This window comes from Mycteria americana, chromosome 4, assembly GCF_035582795.1.
Source record: "Mycteria americana isolate JAX WOST 10 ecotype Jacksonville Zoo and Gardens chromosome 4, USCA_MyAme_1.0, whole genome shotgun sequence".
NCBI classification, from domain to species: domain Eukaryota; kingdom Metazoa; phylum Chordata; class Aves; order Ciconiiformes; family Ciconiidae; genus Mycteria; species Mycteria americana.
Window position 1 is genome coordinate 53,618,961 of NC_134368.1, and position 25,051 is coordinate 53,644,011.

At 37.4% G+C, this 25,051-nt stretch overlaps 1 protein-coding gene across 2 annotated transcripts in view; it reads left to right on the forward strand.

Annotated features, from left to right (window-relative positions):
- The window catches only part of GRID2 (glutamate ionotropic receptor delta type subunit 2), a 735,317-nt gene that overhangs the window by 139,098 nt on the left and 571,168 nt on the right, over positions 1 to 25,051 (forward strand). For both annotated transcript variants that reach the window (XM_075499270.1, XM_075499271.1), the window contains exon 2: positions 14,788 to 14,943. In XM_075499270.1, coding sequence (XP_075355385.1) covers positions 14,788 to 14,943 — 156 coding nt within the window. The remainder of the gene's footprint in view (positions 1 to 14,787; positions 14,944 to 25,051) is intronic.

Here is a 25,051-nt window from a genome sequence, read left to right on the forward strand (position 1 = left end):
CTTCCCTGCCACCTTACATAAAGAAATATTGAAGGATTTTCTAAAGTAATTGGAGAAGCAAAATATGGTAAATCATTCATCTTCAAGCCTGAGTAATAATTGTCTTCCCAATTTTCTGCACATATGTATTCAGACACAAAGAAATAAGATAAGCAGAAACAGAGACTGAAAGCTTCTGAGGATAAGTAATTATTCCAAAACCAGTTTATATGAGGTGGAATAGCCAGCTTTATGTATTCAACAGGGTAAAAAGTTACCCAAGAATCAAACTTGTATCAGCTATTGGGGCTTAGATCAGAAACACTCATGGTCTGCATGTGTGTATTGTGGTTATGTTTGTTCTGAGATGACCAAAGAGGAAAGCTGAAACTTCACCCAGAATACCTCTTGGTTTCTGTAAGCATAGCTGATGACAAAGGTGTGCTTTCAAACCTGGCTCTTTCCTGAGTTGTGAGAAGCAGAGAAGTATAGTATGAAAGTCCTTTGGGATTTACAGCCTTGAATCTTCTACAGGAGTTGGATTCATCAACTCCTTTACCTATGAAGCACAGTGGAATGTGGGGTGGGGGTCCTGCAATTTCCTCATACCAAAGAACTCGTAAAAAGCACTGAAGATCTCTGCTCAGATTTTCCTGTCTCAGGAGTTTAAACTATGTCCCATGAAAATGTCCTGGCCACCATCACAGCATCCTGGTACTCTGCAGCAGACATATTTTCAGCACTGGCGTAGATGTTCTGCTGTCCAGAAAATAATTGAAAGTTTATTGATGCAAAGCCCATGAAAGTGAAGAAGGGATGGGAAGAGAAATGTGGGAAGATTCTGTAGGGTAATGACTCATCTGGCAGGGCTCTGCATTCTTGTCCCTTCTTCAGCGCCTGGTGTAAATTTTACCTTATGCTTCAGGGAGTCTCGTTTTGGCATTCTGTTTCTAAGACCAAAGAGGAAAATAATGTTATCTGTATGTGGAAAGAAGGGGGAGGGGGGAGAGAAGAGTGGAAATGCTTATGCATGAATGGTGTGTAAGATGTTTTGCGAGGCTTATTTTTTTTCAGTGTGTAAAAGGGAACCATCAGGAGATGTTTCACTGGGATAACTAGAGGCTAGAAGAGTAATACTGAAAGAAAATCCTCTACAATCCAAGAATGAGGGAAATACTTTTTGCTTGCCCTGTCAATCCAATGAATAATATTTTTTGTTCTGTAGAGTATTAGCTATTTTTGAGTTTTGATTTTTTTTTTTAAGAGGAAGGAAGTTGAATTTTGCTCATGACACTGTGGACTGCAACCTACAATTTGATTTTAGAGCTGCATATCCGAGTACAGACTAACATTGCATTGTATCTGGAACACAGGATATGGAAGAGGAGATCTGGATGTGAATACTTGCTGTAGTCCCATTTCTTCCTCTTCATTAAGAGCCAGTTTAGTATACATACTCCATTGTTATGCAGCATGTACGTAGCACTCAAATCTTGGGCAGTTTAGTTTTCCTCTTCCTCAGGAATTTTATCTTACAGTGAACTTTACTTTGTCAACAGTAAATGATTGTACAGTGGTGATATAGCATGGGAAATCATTACTTGAGTAAAGAAATACTTTTTAAAAATGAGGGATTTGGAGTCATGCCTGCAGTTGCGATCTGATTCCTAGAAATGCCTTTCTGCTACTATTAAATATACGATATTTAGGTATCCTCTTTTTGCTTGGAAACAGGCCAAGAAGATAAATGTATTTAAAAAAAAAAAAAAAATCTTCTAAGAAACCAGTTGTGTTTGGAACAGTCTGCTGAGGAATCCCTGTAGCAGTGCTTAATTTTGCAGGGTTTTTACTAACCGCTGGTAGGGAAATCAAGTACCAGGAGTTATGGTGCAAGAAGCATTAATATCAGGTGGAATTCTAGCATAGTCCTGTGGAGTCATTTGGCAAATTAATTCAACATTCTCCCAGATAAAATGTACCACAATATTCTCAAGGTATTCTGTATTAATTGGTAATAATACAGTAATAATTAATAAATAATTATGCAGTAATAATTAAGTAATACAGTAATAATGAGATTCAAGAGCTGTAGACAAATTTTTAAAGCTTTATTTCTAATCATGTGACAGGCCTGCAGGCAAAGTCAGTGTGAGCTAAGTTTACTCATCTTTTCCCAAACCATAAAAGCACTTGATTAAGGTAGAAGTAACTGGAAAATGGAGCTAAATTATCCACTGAAGTATTTAAGTGCAAAGGAGGGCAGAATTTGGATTCTAGGGTTGAACATAACGTGTCCTTCTGCTTTGTAAAACAATTTTCCAATTTCCTTTGATGTTCGTATTTCCTATGTACAGTGATTACTGGGATTGTTTTCTCAAAGTTGCAGAAGTAGTTTATAAGAAATGTCTTTTCTTAAACTAGAGCTGGGAGAGTTGCTAACACTAAAAGTGACTACAAGAAAAGTATGAAGGTTATACTTCTCACATGGGTTTCCCTGTGCATTCATCACTTGGGTACTTATAAAATGTGACAGAAAATAAAACGCACATTTTTTACAGGTACTGTTCTGCTTACTCAAAGGAAACAAAACCTTGATCTGTTCCCAGGATATTGGTAACAGGAACTATTTTAGGTTATATTAGAGTTTTGCTAAAAATAAAAATTTATTTTTTTATGATAGTGGGTGTTTTTCTTGTTCTTTTTTATCACTTTTGTAAATTAATAAGAAAATTTTCTCAAAATGATCTGCTCACTACAACCGGCTGCTGCCAAAGTGCTGCTTTCTCACTTTGGTTGGCTCCTCACAAAGTTGAATTGATCAGTAGAGATCATGCAATAATAATAACAGTAATTTTTATCCCTCCACACGTATCACTTGTGGAATTTTTGTTTATTCATTTTCCAGCTTCTACGTTGGATGTTTAAATTTGAATAGGGTTAGCGACACAATATTTTTTCTTTTTTTTTCCTGTGTAATTTTAACTTTTATTTTCTTTAGCTACTTTCCAGCTTGCAATTTTTTTTCCAATTTCAATAAGATATTAAAATTTTTAAAAAGTCTTTGCCTTAGTTACTGGATATCGAGTCTAAAAAACAACAAACCAAGAAAACAAATCAAAACCAACAGCCTCCGCTCCTAAACCTCTCCAAACAAAAAACGCCCAAGCCCCTTTTCCTATGATCTTTCAGATAAGGTGGGATCTAAATAATAGCATACTTACTGTTATTTTATTATCAGTGTTTCCAAGATTATATGTTAAGTTATAGAAATAAAGACAAGTACTTTTGAATAATCAGTTTTTTATTAGATTCTTCCAATTTTGACAGGCGACTAATTACTGAGTGTCTGAGCAGTGTCTGAGTACTGAGTGTACATCTGCTTAATATTCCTTAATCTCTAAAATGGCAATATAATTATTCACTTTCATATGGCTTTTTATAAGTGGTTCTTGACAGGAGATAAACCAAATGCATGGTTCTAGGTTTCATTAAAAAAAAAATCAAAGGTCAGGCTAGTTTCTCAAACATATTTGTGAACTTGGGATGATTTGAGTTTATAGCAACTGTGGACCTGGAGCTGGAGGTTGAAATTATGCTTCATTTATTTCTTCTACAGTTATTTCTTTAAATGTTAGAGCAATAGGTTCTCAGCCTCAGGTCTGTAAGTAGCCTATTGTATAGCACTATCTTAGGAAGTCTTCTACAAATGTGGGAAAGAAGAAGGGAATATTTGGATTGAGAGAGGTGTCTGACACATCCACAGTTTATGGAAATAGCTCAGCTGCTGCCTCACTCTTACCTGTTAAGTTTGCCTTCTAAGAGCACAAAAATAATAGAGGCCAATGGAAGAAACAGCTGTTCTTCACTCCTCACGCATTTTCTGTCTTAAAATCAGAAATTATGACTTGGTTTTAAGAAATTTTTTTACAGACATATATTGCACCCTGGAAACTACTCTTTAGCAGAACAAGACTACATTTAATTGACTTGCAGTGAGGCTTTGGGAAATGTAAATTCACAGGCTTTTCATATGACAGTGTTATAATTTTCAAAGAGCTTTATATTGCTGAAGAACTGTAGAGTTATTAAAAACAAAGCATGAAGTCAAATTGTAGCAGAGAGTTGAAGGAATTTAAAGCAGACCTTTTTGGTCATATTTGGTGTGTCTCATGTAGAATGACATTAAGCTTTCCTTATTCTCCACTTCTTCTTTTGCCCTTTCTGAAAGAGAAGCATCATTACCAGAATTTATTGGGTGAAATTTTTGAAATAAAAAGTCTAACTCGGCTTATCTGAGAGTTATATTCTAAGAGTATATTTTTTTTAATAGACAAGTGTAAATTATGAGTTGTGAAAGTAGAAATTATTATCTCTAACATGAGTAAGAACTACAAAGAAGTTATGGCACTGTCTCCTATAAAAATGGCACTGAACTTAAGTATTCAACATCCATGATCATGAAGTCACTTTGAGCCCATAGCCCTGAATACTTGGAGAGCAAATTTTAGAGCAACATGGGTTGTTCTTTTACCAAAATGATAAAATACAAAGTTTATGATTAAGGAGAGTAACACTAGTTCAGCAAAATCTGTACTGAGAAGTAAATAAGAAACATGTTAGCAGAAACAGGGTCATTTGTACCCTTTTTGGAAAGTGGCTATTTCTTAGGGCATTTTTGTACCTATTTTTTGTGTTGAAATTGGAAACCGACTGCTTCTGGATTTACCCTCTGTGTGACATACGAATGAAAGATATGTTAATTTTCAACTGGAATGTAAATTGCACTCTACAGGACAGTCCTGCCTTGGCAAGAAAGTGGGCTAGATGACTATGAGACTAAATTGTTTGGTTTCTTCCATTACCATTCAAAGAGTGTGTTTGTGTGTAGATTTGCTGAATGCCTCTCCTCCAGCAGAATAAAAACCTGCTCTAAAGAATAGAAAAGAAAAGCTGTTTAAGAAAGGATTAATTTCAGAGTCAGCCTTTGCGTTTTTAGACAGGCACATAAACCAGTTTTTCACTGCTGCTTTCCTCCCTGTTGTTATTTAATTCTTGACTGTGGCATACATAACACTACATGTGGGATCAGACAGATTTTTAAAAGCAATATATTTAACAGGTATCTGTCTGTACTTCTCTATGATACTCGGAGAGGGTGTGGATGCCCCATCATTGGAAGTGTTCAAGGTCAGGTTGGATGGGGCTTTGGGCAACCTGATCTAGTGAAGGATGTCCCTGCCCATGGTAGGGGGCTTGGACTTAAATGATCTTTAAAGGTCTCTTCCAACCCAAACCATTCTATGAGTCTATGATATACTGACTCAGCACCTCTCTGTCTTATTTTTTACAATGAATAGAAGGCTGGATTTATATACTGTGGTGCTCAAGAAATAATCTCTTACTCCTGTAATACCCTCCCAATGGCAATCTTTAGTGTCAACACCTGCACTTCAGTGTTGTAAGTCAGGCTGCTGTACTGCATGAAATGATTAAACTACTTGGAGCAAAAGGCTTGTGTAAATTTTAAAGTGAAATAGGAAGGAAAAACCAGAAAAATGCCCTCCAGAAAAATTTCACACTGTAAGCTTTGCACTTTTACGTCTGTGTGTGTGTAGGCATATGTTTGTGTATTAACGACATCTCTAACATATTGGTAATCTCATTCTCCACAAAGTTCAGCTGCTAGTGGAGTAAGGTGCTGCAGCTGCTCCATGTCATAAAGAAATGGTTTGGCAGCAGTCTTCCCTCCATCTCTACCTAGCAGTCTGCATAATTTGATTAATTAAAGCATTAGTTTGTCTTCCAAAAATTACAAAGCAGAATTGCACGTAGAGGCAGAGCAACGAGTGTGAGAGCGGAAGACAGTAAGCAATGACAAATGCTTAACAACAATTTAGGGTTTTTTTTAGGATGCAGTCATCCTTGCATTCAGAAGTCAGGGCTAATAAAAAAGAAGAAATAATATATCAAATCAATGTTTGCTCTGGTTCTAAAACAAGATGTAAGCAAGCTCTGAATATACGTTATAAGATTTCTTTTTAATATTTTTTTCAAGAATTCAGATACTATTCAGCAAATTTATGATCATCATACTAACTTTCTGTATGGGATATTAATAATGTGGCAATAATATCTACCAAAGCAGATGGTTTTCACAGCTAGACCCCAACTTGATAGTTATGGATATGATAGAAAACATGAAAAGCTTCTCATTATTATCAGCTCATTTGTTGTATAATGAATGTGAAGATATTATCACTGTAGTTAATCACCACATCAAGTTTATAGTGGAACAGTGCACAGAAGATATCTTAATTCTTATCCTGTGAAAGGTACATTGTGTATAAAATGTATTGTTTATATGATGATAATATTGTGCCCTGCTGCATCTACAGAAGTAGATAGCAGTCTCCAATGCCACAACAGTGTTTTTCAATTTGCAGGAACAAATTCTTTGTGGCTCTGCAATTTGTGCAATCAATTAGTTGGCTATAAAAAATGCAAGATGTATGTCAATTGTTATTCCTTTGATTTAGTAGTTTTTACACTCATTTTCTACTGAAGGACCACTTAAGTTAATGAGAATGTAGAGCAATTGAGAAGGGATTTTATTATTTACCAGGAGATTTTCTAGAATCGCCTTTTTAAGATGCCTTTGATTATATGTTGCATAGAAAAAAATGCACTTCAATGAATGCATTTTTTAGTAGGACCCCAGTGTTTTGCCTTCCTCTCCCTCTGCCCTCCTCCTCCTTGTGCTCTCTAGCCAACAATAACACTTTCAAAATGGGTCTGGCAAATGACAGCTGTTTTTTTAATGAGATTAACGAGACTCAGCAGACAATTTTGACAAATTGTACCATTTGTTGTATTAAATATAAGTGTAAAATGGTGGTTTAGAACTTGAGAACAGTTAGAAATGTCTGTTGGGATGAGCTTAAGATAAATCAACGGTGACTGGAAAGTGTTCATGCTTGTGCATAGGTGCCTAATGGACAGTGTAAATAAGGCGGACAAGATCTTAGAGTCTGTTCTTTCCAAATGTGAACATAATTCCCAATGACACTGATGTGTATCCATAATGTTGCAGAAATTAAGCAGAAAAAAAAAAATCCAAGGCGTGTACTAGTACTGCAAACTGTGAGAGCAGTAATTCTCAAAATTTCCTAAGAGCTCCACAGATCTCTAGCACCTGTTGTGGCCAAATGAATTGACCCCAGACTACCTCTAAATGTATTAAAATTAAATTTTGTAAAGGCAACGCAAAGACAATTGATTCCATACCTTCAGGCTTGTGTTTTAGCTTTTCTAGAAATTCTATATTGTTTTATAATTAATAGGTTTGACATATAATACCTGAAGCATTGGCTCTCATTGTATATAAATCTGTTCAGAAAAGCTCATAAAAAGCTGAGTCTTTATTTTCTTTGTCAAGCTGTCAAACCATCTTAATACTTCCAAAACTGCGTAGTATACTCTAGAGATAAAAAAAAGAAAATTAAAAAAAAAGAAAAAGTATAATACAGTGGAATACCCTCCTGTAGTCAAATCATTTAAAACAAATAACAGACTTCAGAAACAATAGAGTTATATTGGTTATTTAACTGTGAGACTGGGACATTAAAAAACAACCGTGCTTCAGCAGAAGAATGGAGAGACTTTTCTGTGTTTAGATGATAACTGCACTTTTCTTACTTTCACTGTATTTGAAACAAACTTTGCCTCTAGCAGTTTGCCAGATTGAAAAACCTGTAAAATTCCTCCTTCACCTCTTTGTTTCAAATATTTAAAGTTAGAAAACAAAAAGCAACAAAGAGAAGGAATTCCTGCATCATTTAGATCATGTTCCAGCCATAGAGCTGCACTGAGAACAGGAGGTTAATCACTTAAAAAAGGAACAGAAATGGACCGTGTATTTTTATGGCGTAGCTCCCAGAGCGAGCAGAGGTACCTTCTGCAGTGGTTAGAGTAAGTGGTGCCATACAAAGTTGGCAGAGCCATATTAAGCCCAGCAAAGAGTCTCATTTTAAGGTGTGACTTGAGAGAGATTATTCACATGCCTAAAGTTAGGCTTGTGCATACAAACCATTTGCTGAACTTGGGTGTGAATGGGGAAACACGATGGAAAACTCATTCTCCAATCCAGTTTTTTAATCTTTGATTTAATTGTTGTGTCCAACTAAAAGGGTAGCTTCTCTAATTCCTTAAATACCAGTAATGTACAATTCATTTGTCTATGTCCACCACATTGCAGAACAAGATGGCAAGATTTGCAGGTAAGGTGGCTTCCCTTGAAAATAATGTGGCTTTTTGGTTTTGGGGTGGGTTTTTTTCATGTATTCTGCTTAGGTGTGGTCGTGTATTTACTAATTTTGCTATTTTTTCATTAGATTAAAAATGGATGCAATTGTGGTTGATTAAATAATGTGTTTTGGATGTAGCAGCAACCTGTATGCAGGCCTATGTAATGTACGGTCAACCACTGTCAGTGATTTCAGGGAAAATGGCATTGCTTATGGTGTGGCCTGGAAAAATATCAACCCTTCTCTATCAGAAGTAGACCTTTAGAAAAGTCCATGGAAAAAAAATGACAGTAGACCTGATGGTTCTTTCGCTTGAGTATTCTTTCATCAGTGATAATCCAGAAACTTCACTGCTGATCCTCTGATCTCACATGTGCTGCTTAAAGTCACAAGCGGACCTTGCATATGTATGTGTAGATTTAGTGTTGGCAAATATATTCTGTTAAGCTGATTATTTTAATTTTCTTTTACATGTCTGATGATAACTGGTGAAAGATATATGCTGACGTATTGTTCAATTTCTTGAACTGTTCTCATAAAAATATGAGATATATAAAGTAGAAAGAGAAATTCTGCCTTTACAGTCTGGCAGGCAGGGGGACATCACTTTCTCTGCAGAAGGAGCCGGCATAGGTGCTCCTAGGCCTACCCTGCTGTCTCTTTCACTGTCATGGGAGCTGTGAAAGTCTTGAAAAATTAAAATGAACAAACGAAACAAAAATTTCAGCTTGGCCTAGATTCACTCTGGTGTCAGGATCCCTGTGGTGCAGAGCAAGGAGCCTCCGAGGAGCAAACGCATGAGGTTGATGACTTAAGACCCAAGGGACTGGCTGTGCCCTGAGCTAGAGCCTCACGTTGGCCCCATGTGAGCCAGCTGTGGTCCCTTAGGGCTGGGGGGCTTGACAGCCAAGCCCTGTGCCATGCCTGGCATACGCAACATGACGTGCGAGGTAGCTGAGGACACATCTGCTGGAAAGTCCCTCCTGATACAAAGGAGACGGAGGATTTACACTCCCTTTGTGCTGCAAAGACAAAACCAAGCTTACTGTGCCCATTCTAAAGGGTTTCTAAAACGTATCCAACTTAAAAGAGAAAGGAGAAGCATGCTGATGTTTTCCTTTCATTGACAAAATCAAGATGTGATTGCATGTACTTGACTGCCTATCAGTCAATAGAGAAACTTAACAGCAGCTCTAAATACGTCATAAGTGAAATTTAGGGTCTGGCTGTATTAGTGCATGCTGAATACCATGGCAATGGGAGCTGCATACGCAAGGGAAGGTCTCTGTATGTGACCTTCTGAATTCCTACGTGAGCGCAGCCAGACTCTCAAATGCATCAAGTCTCTCTTGTTCTTGTTGACAATAATTCCATTATAATATAAGTGGCCTTCTAAAGCTGTATGTATATATTCATGCAATCAGACGTGATAGTATGCAGTATAGCCAGGCATTTGCCATTATAGGTAAAAATGAATGGATTCTATAAAAATTTTCCCAACCAGACACTCATATGGCCTAGAAATAACATGGGATTTTATTTCACAGTGTATCTCAGGATCTCAAATATGAGTCTCATTGATTTAAGCCCTAAGAAATTAATGTCTCTTAACCTAATTTCTTATAGGGGAGCTAGACCTGTGGTGATGCACTCATAGCCCTGCGGGACATCTCAGATGAGGTTTGCCATGAGGATTAAAAACCCTCAGCTTCCAGTTCTGAGAGTTAACAGCACGGGCATCCTTCTTCCAGCAGCTGTGTTAAGTTTCTCATTCAGAATAATAATGTAATAGCAGCAGTTGAGAAAATACAGTGGAATTGGATTCAGATACTGGAACAGGCTGGCAATATCGGTGGGACAAAGAATTTTCATAGAATCAGCAGCTGCTGAGAACATCAGATAGTCGTTCAAAAAGTTACTGTGTTTTACATTTCCCCTTTTTCTTCCTTTTGTCTCCAAACATTCCTGTACTTGTGAACTAGTAAATTATTGGGCAAAGTGTATATTGCTTCTATTGATGAAGTATGTGTGTGCAACGTTATAAAGTGAAAATCAAATTTACGTGCTAAAGTTGAACTGTGACCTCAATTCACAATGGCATTTAATCTATGTACTCCCCCTCCTCTTTGAAATGAGATACTTAATTTCCTAAGACTAATATGGGGCACTAAGGTCCAGAAGTGTCATACTTTCATAGATAATAAGATTATCATATCATATGATAATAAGATTATCATACTGCAAGCAGTGGACTTTGTCTTTTCTTAGTCAATAGAAAGATGAACATTGGTTTAAATCTCTTCACACTTCACCCTTGCAGTCATGATGCATTTCTCTCCTATTTTTACGTTTTCTGGGCTGATTCCAGTAGACTGCGCAAATTACTCTAGAAATAGCTGATAATATCTAATTTGGATTATATTTTTGTATGTATGGGTCAGTAGGACAAATGATCTTTGAAAAGCCTTTCTAATGATGTCATTGGTACTTGGTGAACTTACTGAGCGTTTGTATGATTTGGTCTATATTCATTTAAACTGACATTCCTGGTGACGTGGTCTAGTGTGAATGAGATAGTTAAACACAAAGAATTCTCTGCTAAGCTACAGGGCGTTATTGATGTGCTGAGGTTTTTAAAAAGCCAGTAGAGAATTAACGTTTGTGCTGTCCTCATCCAGATTCTGAAATAAAGCTGAAAGTAATGACATGCTAATATAAACGGGGGGAGGGGAAACTGGTGCAAAGTAGTTGCTGTGTCAGCGTGTCGGCTCCTGATGCAATCATGGGAATACTCCTTGAGTATAGTTAGAAATGACACATTTAGTGTGAGGCCTGTTTCAGCTAAGGTGAGCAGTGGGGGTGGAAGACAAAAGAACTTTTGTATAATTTTGAAGACTTTTTCCCTTTGTAAATAGTTTTGTTGCATCATTTTCTAGAGAGCAAGTGTCTTACAGTATCCATAGGAATAATTTGCTTTTTCTCCTCAGCTGTTCATTACTTTCTGTAACAATTTTTCCTGTAGGCAAAAGGGTTCATTTTGGACACGTACTCCAAATAAGTTTGCAATCGTTCCAGTTCTCTTATTTTGCAGCTATACATGAGGAAATGAAAGAGCATGTAGCTCTCACTATAGAAGTAATTTTAAAGTGTGATACCCTTAATTGGTTTATTTGGGTTCTTTGTTTGACTTGGTTAAAAGACTATATTTGAAAGAATAAGCATCAAAATTTCCGTGTGATTTCAGGCCTCAGCAAGGAAAGAAAATCACACCTAGTAGCTGTAAAAATTTCAATCAACCTGCTTCACATCAGAAAATTCACTCTTGTCAACCAGAGGATGATTCCTGAAACCACAGGAAAAGGAAAATATTCCAGCAATGTTAGCACAATCCAAAAAATGGCTTTTACCTTTTCATTGAAAAGGCTTTTCTTTTAGAAAACAAACAAAAATAATAACCCCCTCACCTGTGTAATGTAGAGAGATATATAGACACATGGAATACAGTTGAAATAAAAGACAGGGACCTAAAAATATATATGTGAGAGTAGGAACAATTTCAAAATTATTCAGGGTTTTTGTGGTTTGGTTGGTTGGGTTTTTTTTAGCTTTCCAATTTTATTTGAAAACTGAAATTAAACTTTGAGAATCAATTATGAAATAAAATTTCTCTTATCACTTTTTGAAGTGTAATGCATGTGCTGCTGTCCACTGCCGTCTCCTGAAAGGAACAGTGTCATCTTTAGTATATCTTAAAAGGCTTTTTGTGTAGCTAAGTTAGATACTCTAATTAATAAGGTCTTAGTTTCTGAAGGAAGACAATCTTATTCCTGCTAGGATGCTCAGGTGGGAATTGTGGTTACAACTTTTTTTGCAATTCACCTATATATTTATTTGTTTTACCTATGGAGATACTCCTACACTAGAGCATGGGTAATGTCTCGTTTCTGTGAGGTAGCTTGTTTAAAATGTCAGATGTGGTATTGGTTAGAGGAGAAGTTTTGAAATTTGTGTCTGATACATGGAGCCATAAATAAAGTAAGCAGCGGTCAGAGCACAACTGGAGCAATTGTACTACAGTGAGAAAGGGCGTCGTTTGTGAAGGCTGCATAGAGTTTCATCTAATCCAGTTCCTTATACTATACCGTCCAGATGCTGTCAGAGGTAGGATTTGCGTCAGGCTGAGAAATGGGAGAAAGAGCATAGGAGTTTATTGGGGATATCTGTGTGTGAAAGAAACAAGAAAGATTCTCAAGAAGGTTCATCTGTTGAGAAACTTCATGCCAGACTGGCCAATGTACTGTCTTGGGAGCAGTTCTCTGCTGCCCAGTGGACGGGCTATGGGGCTAAAGAGGATTTTTGTGGTGGCATATGCAAAAGAAACACTAGATAACTTGGACTGTATCCTCTACTCAATAAATGATCTGGATTATTCTGGGGACAAAGCTAGGCTTGAGATGACATTTCCCAGCTGTAGAATAAGAAGCTGTACTCCGCAGTGTTGGCTGGAAGGTCTTTATTTTGCCATGCTGTTCTGCAACACAGTCAACAGCTGCCCTGTATGTGTGCATGAAACTTGTACGTGTTCACTTCCTTCTGGTGTGGCATTTATTACAGAATTACTCTACAGGGATAGAATTTGACTAATTACTACCATTATTTTCCCTTCTTAATTTTAACCTTGTTACTTAGTAGCCATGTAAAATTGTTCCTTCAAATGTTTATTAACAAAGTTTGCTGGGCTATGTTGTCATCATCAGTACAGGCGTATCCCCAAAATGAAGTATCTGTGGTTTTGGTTTGAACTGTTCCATGAGATTAGAAACAAACATGTTTTAAGGTGTATCATTGGACAAAGTCTTTTGTACTCTTAAATGCTACCTGGATACACAAATAGTCGTCTTTGTGGAGAAGACACGATTTGCAGCATTTTGCATACAAAGCATATTCTCGGCCATGTGCGGCTTTGCTTTATGGAGCTAAATAAAACAAGGGAAATAGAAATGGCGGCAAGGAAGAAAATGAATGTTTTCAGCTGAGATTTGCACAGAGATGACAGGTGAATGAGGTGGAGAGGTAAAGAACAGCTGTTCCAGATGGCAGCAGCTTCAGGAGGGAAAATGCTGGAGTCAAAGCGGTCAGATTGTAGGAAGCGATGACGCTCATGTAGGATGAGTGGTGCTGGCAGGGAGATGAGTGTTGGAGGTCAGTGTGAAAAACATGATAAACACTGTGTATGGAGTTTATTTCTCTTAAAGTAGCCATTTCCTGTAAATGAATCTTTTTCAGTTCTTTTCAGCACTGATTGCAGGTATTTACCTGAAATCACCAGTGATCAGCATTTTCTATTATCTTTGGCTGCCTCACCACATATGCTGCCTTAGTTGAATTTTGTATTGACAACAGACATTCAAGAATAAATAAACCTGAAAACTGAAGAAATTTCATAATGATTAAATACAGTTTTCAAAAGTCTGTTTTTGAAGCATCCCTTCTGTCTCTTTAATCTACTGTCTGGATATGAAAACTTTAAAGGTGCTTGAATATCTAACAGCTATGATTTGAGGGTTTTAACAATATAGCATTCAACACAGGACTATAACAGTGTAATCTGAGCCATCTCTGCATAAATAGTTCATCAAAGAAGCAAATGTAAAATAATAGGAAATTAGTGATGCTTAAAGAGACACTATAGTTTAAAGAAAGCAAAAAAAGCTAAAACCTCTGGATTAGCCTTGGAGTTCTTTTTCAATACATCTGAAGAATTGGCTGTGTGAGGGTTGGACACCTTCACTGTGCCAACTCCTCCTGAGTTTAATGGTTTCCTGTTTACGATGCTCTGCTTGAATGTTTTGGGAAAAAAGGCAGAATAGTCACTTTCTGTCAGGTTTATAAAGGTAGAAATTATTTTAATTAACCTCTTAAACTTAATTTACTGACTTCAAGAGTCAGACAGTTAGCTGGAGTGGTTGTTTTACAAATCCAATAGGAATTAGACCTGAAATAGTTTATATCAGCTGCTGACCTGTCTATTGATCATGGTTGTCAATTCTAACTCATTTTCCCAGTGCTGCTACCATTTTAGGCTATTCTCACCTCATTTGAACTTTATATCTTTTAATCATCGCTAGACATGATGTTAAATGTATATCCTAGACCATTGCAGTCATTCAGTGTATTAAATGGCACCTTTGGAAAGGTAATTAGTTCTCATTTCTTGGCCGTGTTCCTACACAGATAATTTGTTTTGTGCTTAACTAGATTTCCCCAATATTTCTAGCTGGAATCAATGCTTCTCTTCTACTTATGTCTTAAATTATGTCCAAATGTAGAAATTTTGTGTATTGTGAAGTAGCTTCTGGGTTCTGTGTTGAGAGAACTGGTCTTCAGGAGTGAGCGAAGGGATGATGTTACAGCGTAAAATGTCTTAAGTGCTTATGATTAATGCTTTGGGATACTGTAGGTGAAAGGTGCAACGTGATTTTTGTTGTTTTTTTTTTCCCCCCAGGGGCAATTTTTGATGAATCTGCTAAAAAAGATGAGGAAGTTTTTCGAATGGCAGTTGCTGATCTCAACCAGAATGATGAAATCTTACAAACGGAGAAAATCACATGTTCAGTGACATTTGTGGATGGCAACAATCCGTTTCAGGCTGTTCAAGAAGGTAGGACATCTAAACAGATTTCCTGCTGTTGTTTCTGCAGAGACATGCAAAATACTACCCTGATAGCTTCCTAGCTGTATGAGGAATTTGTAATTTTTGTTGGCTTCTTTTTACATAGAATATCAAATATTGCATTTAATTTTGGATTTAGCTGCTATAGTTTGTGTTGGTCTAGTGACTTCAAACTATAAACTTAGCTTTTATCCATTTTGTAAGTAAAGGCTCTTGAAAAATGGTAGGGAAGCCAGACACAGTTTGCCTACGTCTTCCCTCTTTTGCACTGTTTTGAAGTTATTGTCAAACTGATAGTCCTTACTTTATGACTTCTTAATACTATTTTTCGGTTCAATTTCCTGCAACTAACAGCACTTAGTTGGAAAATATAGGTTGTTGTGTGGATAACTTTTTCAGCACATACACCTGAAAAAGTTACCTATTTTATAGGAGGGATTAGAGATAACCTGATGACTCGTAATGCCACCTGTGTCCAATATGGTTTTGTACTCAGTTCATCCTTTGTCATTCCCCAATTATTGGACAAGAGATGAGGATGTTGCTTTGGGCTCCTGTGGTAGCGGTAGGATGATGACAGGACTCAATATTTGAAATCCCTCTGAGCTGGATTAGTAAATCCCTGGTGTGACTGAGCAGTTGTCTGGAAAGACAGCTATATGAAGTCTTTAGAAATATGGATTCAAATTTGTTTCCTAAGCATTCGTTATTTCTTTGCTGTTCTGGCACGCTAACTTCTGTCCGAGATGCAGATGTTTATTGTAGGTATATTATTAAACTTTTCTTAACAAGAAAAGAAAATTTAGATGACTTTCTATATCCTTATTGGCTCTGTATTGACACTTGAGGTAGAACTTGAGATTTAAGCAGCAAACTTGCAAACAGTTGCTCTGAGACTTGTGAAGTCAAAGGTCAATACCCGTTTGGCTTCAATGGACTATTGACAAGGCAATGTTAATGAAAAGGTCTTTAAAGCTTATATCACAATTTTTTCAGTGGCATTTGTAATTTTTCAGAATTTAGGAATTTTTTTGTTTTGTTAAATTTTACAAGTGGATAGACCTGTGTAATGAGAAGCATTACAGTCTGGGCTTGATAAGGCTGAGGCGGAAAAAGAAGTGATTTTGAAAGTATTCCAATCAGAATCATTCAATCTATTTCAATCTGAAAAGGCCAACATAAAAACTGAAGCTATCAGACCCTTTTAGAATCCAGAGGGAGAAAATGGGTGACGTCAGTCTTTTTTAGATACTTTCCACGCTATTAGTATTTAAGCTTTTTTCCAGTTTGTCCAGGATGGATAATGTTAGCTGGTGCTCTGTGATTAACATTGATTAACACTGAAACTTAGCAATTAATTTCCTTTATCGTTGTTAAAGCAGTTGCAAATTATTTCACAGAATGATGCTTTAAGCAACTTATTTATTTCTAACAAAGAAAGTAGGGGTGTCTAGCAAAGTAGAACATTCCAAAGGAGTTTATGACCTGATACTTTAATGTTCAATTACTTATTTCTTGCAAAAGTTACATTTGTCATTTTTGAAAATATCTTGGTATAGTCAATATTTAAAATGTGAATGGAGTGGATTTGACATAAATTTTATTACCATGTGTTGGGGGGAAAAGGTCTGTTGTGATATTGACACGTTCGAGAAAGTATTTGCCAGTAAAAACTGTTTCTTGTAGTGCTACATGGCTAGCAAAGCCTCATATTCAATATCTTTTAAGTGCCCTGTGTTTTGTTTGGCATAATTTGAGTGAAGAACAAAGGTTGCGTCTTTTGCATGCATATATCTGTAAAATTTTCCTTGTCGAACTATTTTACCACAGGTAATGTGTTTTCTTTTAATTTGTTTTAACTGAATACAGGCATAAGCTGCACTGTAATGTTTCAATTACTTTGCACCAGTTTCTTCCCTTTCTCCTTTCTTCCACATCTTTATATCACTTGCCACCTGTTCTTAATTGGATTTCTTACAAGCATTAGTAGCAGGGAAGGGGACCTCTGTAACTGTTGCCACATATTTCATGGTTTATCCCTTGGAAACAAACTTAGCCAAAATGCACGATACTAAACACCTGGAAAAGATCGTTTAAATGAACGTACAGAAACAAGGCTATTTCTGTATTCCATTTGTAAAAGAAATACTAGAATGAGGCTAAATCTCATGTTTTTAAGTGTGTGTGGCATTCAGTATGCCCAAACTTGTCATTTCCATGCCAGTGGGACCCTTTCCTTGGAAGCATAACAACACTAATATGAATCCGACGTACCATGGCCTCTCCTATCAGGTAGAGCCTAATGTGCAAAAATTATATTATTTATTTATTATGATAGTCTACTAATTTATTTATATTATTTTTTATATAAACTGCTTGATGTTTGCTTTGTTTGCTTAGTACTTCAGAATCAAAAGTTCGACTTTTTTCATCTTGTCTAAACTACAGAATAGCCTTTAAAAAAAATAGCTTTTAATATTTTGTAAAATGTTAATTTAAAGCATTAGAGCCATAATAATAACTTTAAGTTGTTCTAAATTTGTCTAAAATGTGCCCCTTTTAGTGAAGAGAGAAAGTTCTTAAAAAACTTGCCTAGGATTTTGAATTTCAAAAAACAAGAAGTCATGAGCAAGGATCTGATAAAATAAGACATTAGGTACAGAGGAGATATTTACAAATTTATTTTTCATAATGATCCACTAATAGTATTATTTCTACCTTTTATTTCATTTTATTAACAAAATTAGCAAGTAACTCCCAAACAACATAAACAGGAACACTCAGATAATATTGATTTTGGGATGTAAAGATAATTAATTTAAGAGGATTGGCTGTTGTGTGGTACCTACTGTTCTTCCCCCTGAATCTGTTTTTATAAATTATTATGGTGCCCTGAAATGTCTTCCATTTGTACCTTAGGGCATCTCATTAACAGTTCTGATTGGAGCCATGAGACTGTATTGCAAAGATGAATTGTTTTATTCTAGAAGAGCTGTGAATGACATGCCCTATAATATCACTGGAAGTGCCTCAGGGACGATTTATAGGCATGTCCTAGTGCACGGAAATAGGAGGTGAAATTGAGTTTCTTTAAGTTAGGGAAATTTTTCTCCCCTTCGGTATATGCTCTGTCAGAGAGGGCCAACAGCGAGCGTGATGCATACGGTTTACTGTGCGACTCGTTTGCATGTCAACATTGTGGGGTGGCATGGGCACTCATCAGGATGGGATGAGGTTGAGGTTGCCCCACGAGGGGGGAGGCAAGCCCAGGGCAAGCCCAGTTGGTAGGATGGGGTGAGGACCAGCGAGGTGCATGGCCAGGTGTGCGTAGCTCCAGCCTGATGGGCGCAGGGGAGAGTTTGCAGAGGAGGAAGAGCGGCTGAGAAGGGTGGCTGAGGCATGTAGATGGTGCATCCCAGGCCCTCACAGCAGCTGCAGCCCAGTCGGTGTCACAGTGACATGCACCTGTGGAAACGTCCAACACGCCATGTTCCTTCCTCTCTTCCTTTCTTTCGTCAATACAAAATAATTCACAATATTTATAATACTCTTTTATGCGATGTCTCAAAATATTTGTGTGCTTGTGTGATGGAGAGAGGAAGAATACTGTGGCTGACTTTTTAATGCTGTGCCCACGTTGGGTGTTACAAAGGGAAAGCAGGAATTGAAGTTTTCTTGGTATAGACAATGAAGGAAGTAGGGATAGTCAGTTTTTGCATGGTAGCAAGTCAGTATTTTAGCACTACGAAACAAGGAATTATTACGCTAGATCCACACTAGTGGCAATTATATATTAGCGTAAACTTTACTTCCTTTCTTGTGAGACTTCAATTTACAGCAGAATTTAGGTAAGGGTGGGATAGGCCTTCAAAAGGTTTTGACTTCTATAATATACTTAAACTGTAATTATTTTTAAAGAGTCATGTTTCTATATTTCTTTTTAATGGACTGGTATTTTTTTTTCACTGGGAAATTTGGTCAAAATAAATACATCGCTTCTTTCTTGTTTGTCAGAAAATCACGGTGGTATCTTTCTCTTACTTTTATTGTTCTTGTGCTTACTTCAATACACTAATAATTAAAGCCTAAATTTTATGGTTCAAAGCCTGCTATTTCCTCCAATCCTTAATTTCTCATTAATAATATCATCATATGGTTGCTGAATGGCTAATGTGAAATATGCAACAGCCTGTGCATTTTTGTGGGATTCTCTGCTGAGTTACCTTGGTAGACAGACTACTAAATATCTGTTTCAATCCACTACTAATGATTCTCTAAACCCTCCTTGTCTTCTAAACATTTTCCACAAAGTCGTATTCTTGCAATACTGATTTACTTATCTTTGGGGGAAGGTGTTTTCCATTGAGGTATTATTGTCTGCTGTAATTCCTTATCCCAAGGCAAGGGGAGGGAGGGAGGGAGGGGCTTTGGTAACTTTAACCAGAGGTGACTCTTTGGCTCGTGCTGATCTGCCTCCTCAGGCAGCACAGTTTCTACAGCCCCTGTGCTGCCATTTCCACTTGCGTGCCGAGTTACGGAGCAAACTCTGCAGGTGTTTGCAGTGCTTGAGGCATCTGCAGCATCTGGAGGGTTGTTGGAGCTCAGCAGGACCCACGTCCAAAGATGTGTAGGGTCCTCGGAGATCCATTGCCAATATTTTAAACCTCATGGCAAACGCCTGCTTTTTATTTTGTGCTGATATTTTTTTATCCCGCTCCTTTCTCCTACCTCCTTTTTTGACAATATCACGTTTTACTTACCTTAAATAATATCTCTATAGTAATCCAAGGTTTTCTTCTGTAGGCTACCTATAATGCATGATAAATAGATTTGACTGATGCTGTTTAGCATCTGCTTTGTTGGACAAGTTTTCTTATTGCAATCATATATATGTGGGTTTTATTTTTTTTAAAACAACCTTTTTGTCATTCAGGTTAGTCACCAGAGTATGCTTACAGACACCAACTCAAGCCTTCGTAATGGCTTTTGAAAGCTTATTGTGATCAGTGAAGTAAATAAGGCAGTGAGTCATAACTAAATGGGATTCAGCTGTAGAGTAACAGAGGTTTGTAGGGCAGCAATATGTATGAAGGTCACATGCAGGATTTTATTCAAGCAAAGTTTTATGGTCAGAAATTACAGCCTGATGGATACATCTGCTTTGGCCTTTGGGACTAGATGAATGTAATAAGATTGTCCTTTCCTGTTTCTCTGCTGTAGAAACCTGTTTAAATCCACAGATTTCATGGACTGGTAAACTTTCTTTCACTTTGTGTCACTTATTTCTTCAAATTTCTCAGCCTTCCTTGTGCTGTTTATTAACCAGTACATGTTTGGTTTGAGATTAAACCTTTGCAGGGTTGCACTTCTTCACTGCCCTTCCATTTCATTCCAGGTTTGCTTTCTTATTTCCCAATAAAATGGATTTTGATGTGAAATGATATTACTAATACTGAGGAGGAAAAAAATTATTTTCAGCTAGGATTTGAACTATAAAAAGTTAAGGGAGAAGAGGAGGAGAAGCATTTCAGTAGTGATATAAAACTCCATTGTAAAATCAGAAACTGTTGGAAATGTTTGCAATTGCAAATTGCTTGTATCATCAGTACTTCAGAAAATATGGCAAAAAATCTTTTGAATTATCTATCCTCTGTGCATCCACACAATGTATCAGCAGTGGTGGCACTGTGCCCTGTTCTCAAAGTGCTGGGTGAGAATCCTGGTACTCTTACATAGGCTTTGTTCTCATTTCAGTCCTGCTAACCCCACAAAATCAATCAGATCTCCAATTTGCATAAATGTGCCACGGGTGTCCAAGTGTTGGCAGCTTAAGAAAAAAGACTTTACAACACTGGTGCTAACATGACAGTTGGGAAGACAGTGGTTGCATGGGAGAAGATCAGGGAGATGGGAAGAGTGAGCATTGACTGAACTAGAAAAGGGACACATAATAAAGGCTTAGTTTAGGAGGAGCAGGATGCGTATTTAACACATTTTCAGCAACAATTTCAAAGCTATTCTGACCTTCTTTTGCCTGAAAGTAATCTACCCAGAGCATACTGCAACTTGTAAAAGGGGATCAGTTTTATTTTGAATAAGGCCTCATACTGTTACAGCAGTTACAGTAATTGCAAGACTTCCACTGCTCTCCAGTCTTTGAATTTTGGGCTCCAATGTTTTCTAGTTCCTAATTCTTTCTGTAGTAATGTTTTCCCCAATTGCAAGACAACTTCCATTATCTTTGTTTCCAGTTTGAAAGCAAACTCTGGCAGCTGTAAGCTGCACTAGGCTTTCAGATACTTGAAAATAAAAAAAAAAATCCTTTATCTTAAGCTCCAAAAATCCGCCCAAATCCAAATAAATTAAAAAAAAAAAAAATTAGTCCATCAAGAATGGATTTCTCCAGGGTAGTTTAAGCAATGGGAGAAACATGGTTTGAGGAAAAGAGGTACAAACCTCAGCAGTCCTTAGTATTCACAGATGGCAAATCTAAAAAATTTAAACTACAGATATTAGTATGGTTGAAGAGCCTTTTCTGAAGTATGCTTTTCAAATTGCTGAGCCAAAGGGAGAAAAAAGAGGCTTTCTACAGTGCAGGGTAGGGCAAGATCCTGCCATCTTTTAGTTACTGTTATCCACGTTGTCTACAGAGTACCTAAACCCCACCGAACATACACTTTATTACTGCTGCATGTCTTTGTTGTGGTTTAAGGAAAGAATATTGGTGTTTCTATGGAAACCACTTTTCTTCAGGTGACCAGGAAACCCAGTAGCGTCCCACTGTTATACTTGGCTTCATCACAGCATTCCGATGCAACGATACAGCTGGACGTATTTACATAGGACCACACATTAAACCAAGGACTAGTGTTTCAGAGTTTGCATTAGCTACCCCACTAGCTTTCTGCAGTCTTTTTTTCCTTCTGCTTTCTCATGACTTTAAAACAGCAAGAATGATTTTTCTGAATACTGATGCCATTTGCCGTTGCCAGTTGCCAAAGTTTGGCTCAACATTAATTTTTATGGCAGATTTTGACATTTCTATCAGAGCTTCCACTTTCAAATGACAGACAGGAATTTTAATAGTCTTGAAAGAATTTCCTTCCTAGGCTTTTGCTTAAAAAGCATGTGACTGTGAGGCAGGCTATCAACCTCTTTACCCCTTTTAAAAAGGTGAATCAAATAAATGAATAAATAACTGGACAAGTGTGATGCCCTTTGGTGGAGTACAGAGTGAATGTTATCACATTACTATAGGAGCAGCTAGATAGGCTGATATTCTGCGGTACTTACAGCTGAAATCCAGATTGGATCATTTCTGATTTTTCAATATGTATATTTCCACTTGCAGTTCACAAATGCCCAATATACGTTTTCATACATTAAACACGGTGCTTCAGTCTGCTGTGTTAATATACTCTGACACACTGCTAGTGGCTTCCTTTTAAGAGAGCTATACAAATTGTGATGTGATTAAATAATATCAGTAGTACATTTAAATGTTTAAAGCCACTGTGCCTGAAGGCTTTTGGGGTATTTTAACAAACAGAAGTACAGAGGCAAAGCAAATGAGAGATACTTCATCCTCCTAGATGCCAATTATTTAGCTAGCACCCTAGGCTATCAGTCCCCCAAAGTAATCTCCTTAAATAAGTAATGGACACCCTATCCGGATTTCCTCCCCGTCTTTTTGTGAAGCGATGTCCACTACAATCATTACAGCAGTCAATCATGACTGTCCAACCGGAAATGTATATTCCCAGACAGGCCTCTCAGCCTGCAGGTTGCAGCAGGTTGTGGCAACTACCAAGCACTAAACTGCTGCATTCAATTGTTTTCTGCTATGCGGAGCCCTCCCGAGTCCTCTCGTAAAGTGATGTTAATTTGGGGTTTTGCTTTTGCTTTTCCTGACTAAATTCTCTGAATTAAGCAAAAGTCACTAAGTTTGTTTCATCTGACGGTTTAGGTACAAATATGTATCCGACTGCGTACAGATTCATATTTGCTGTATGCATCTATATCTGTGTTTTTCTGAAAGTCAATGTGAATAATTTTAATTAATTGCTTAATTAATTAAATTCTCCCCTTTGAGCCTTCCTTGCTCTTCTTCCTTTCCTGTTCAAATATCTTTTGTTTCATTTAGAAGATTTTGTTGTTGTTGTTGTAATCTGTTAGCTCTTTGGGCACGGGATGTGTTCTTAGTAAGTACACTCATTTGTATTTGAGGCAATTGGGTATTTATGTGATGCAAATAATATTAAACATACTCTTCTCTCTCTATGTATATAATCAGAGAGGAAGTGTACTTTATGGAGGACAGTAGTGTTTTAAAATCTAATTCTGGTAATGAGGAAATGAGCCATGACACTCTGGAGGTGAAGCCTGAAGTGAATTATGAAGGTCATTCTCTTAGATGGGGAAATTAATTATATTTTAGCCTGGTTCCCTGTTACTTAGACCCTTTATATTGTACACTACCAAGTAATTTTGACTAAATATCAATTTATGAAAAATTATCTGAGCAAAAGAGAGCAGTTACAAGGACAGATTTTGAAACTAAGCAGTGTTTTATTAAAACACTAATCATATCAGAAAACCATAACCTTTCATGTTATCTTTTTGAAAGGATGTCTGCTGTGGGATTTTAATGCTCATTTTGTTCGACTGTCGGAGTGCCTTTAGCTTCTGTGATTACTGGCCCTTCTGAAACTTTTTTTTCTCCTTAAAATCCAATCTTTTGCAATTCTTCATTGTGTAGTCTGAGAGAGTATTGAGGTGAGCCAAGCCACTCTGAAGGATGCAGCTGTTAAGCAGAGCACTCACAGGGGGAGATGCAACAGGTAGTGTTGATGGTAATCAGAAAACATTTACTCTGAGCCCGGAATAGACACAGGAGCCTTGCAGAGCCTCTCATGTGCTGTTGACACACAAGAGGGAGTTTGGATTTGGGATCTTTATGTAAGGGTATAAAGCACTAACACATGGGAGTTAACTTCATGTGGAAATTAAGCACCTGCTTAAAGGCTTTCCTGAGCAGGGATATACTTAAGCAATCCCCAGTCAGTGACTTAATTCTCTTTGGCAGCTGGTATTCATTGTTTTGTTTATTTTAAGGGTATATTTTCTTCAGAAACTTGTAGATCTTAGCAGCGTTTTCACATCCTGCACCTCTGGTTGTCCGAACGACTGCGCCAGGTGGCTGTAGCTCCTCTGCTATTGCTGGAAGCGCAAAATATGGCTGCAGGTCATGGCCATGCCCTGTGATATCTGGAAAAAAGTTTGAAATTGCAGCAAATCTTCCAGAGTGCCAGGCCACAAAACACAGTTAAATAAGTAAAACCCTACAGAGGTTTTGCTTCTGACACTATGTTTTATGACAAGAGGGTTATGATGTACTGGGCTCGATCATCACAAAGTACCAGAGAGCTGTACTCAGAAATTGCAGTTTCATGTTACAGGTAAACAATTCATGTTCATCCCATCCCTTCGTGACCTGGTGCAGGAAAGGAAGCCAGCAAGAAGCTACTTTCTTTTTCAAAAATGTTATCTTATGTCTCTTTAGTACCAAGTTGTGGCTCAGCGGCAAGCCTTGTGGTAGCCAGCCCTTGCAAAGGGCAGAGGAAGGCAGCATGATCCCCCCTTCCAGGTGCAGCCAGATGTTGGACAAGCTTTGCTGTGATGTTGGGCACCAGAAGCTGAAAGCAAACAGTCGTTAATTGGTCAAACACAGAAGCAGCCAGCTGCCCTAAGAGAAGAGTTTTACATTTCTAAGATGCCATTTCAGTGAAGAGGGGTGCCAAAACTTTGTTTCCTGAACAGAGGAGAGGAATATTTGGAGAAGATGAAATCCATTCAGACTACCAGAAGGAGTTTAAAAAAAAAATTACCTAGGTTATAACAGCTAATGTGCACTCTAATGGGTGCAATCTGAAGTGTGAGGTGATGCAAAAAGACAGACTTGTCAAGACACTTGTAAAAAGGCTCAGTAGCTCTACTTGAAACACGAAATTTGAGTTTCTTCCTGAAGCCTTTGCTAAACCTAATTCTCTGATAGAAGAAAGGAAAAGGGAGGAAAAAGGTATAGATGAAGGAAGAA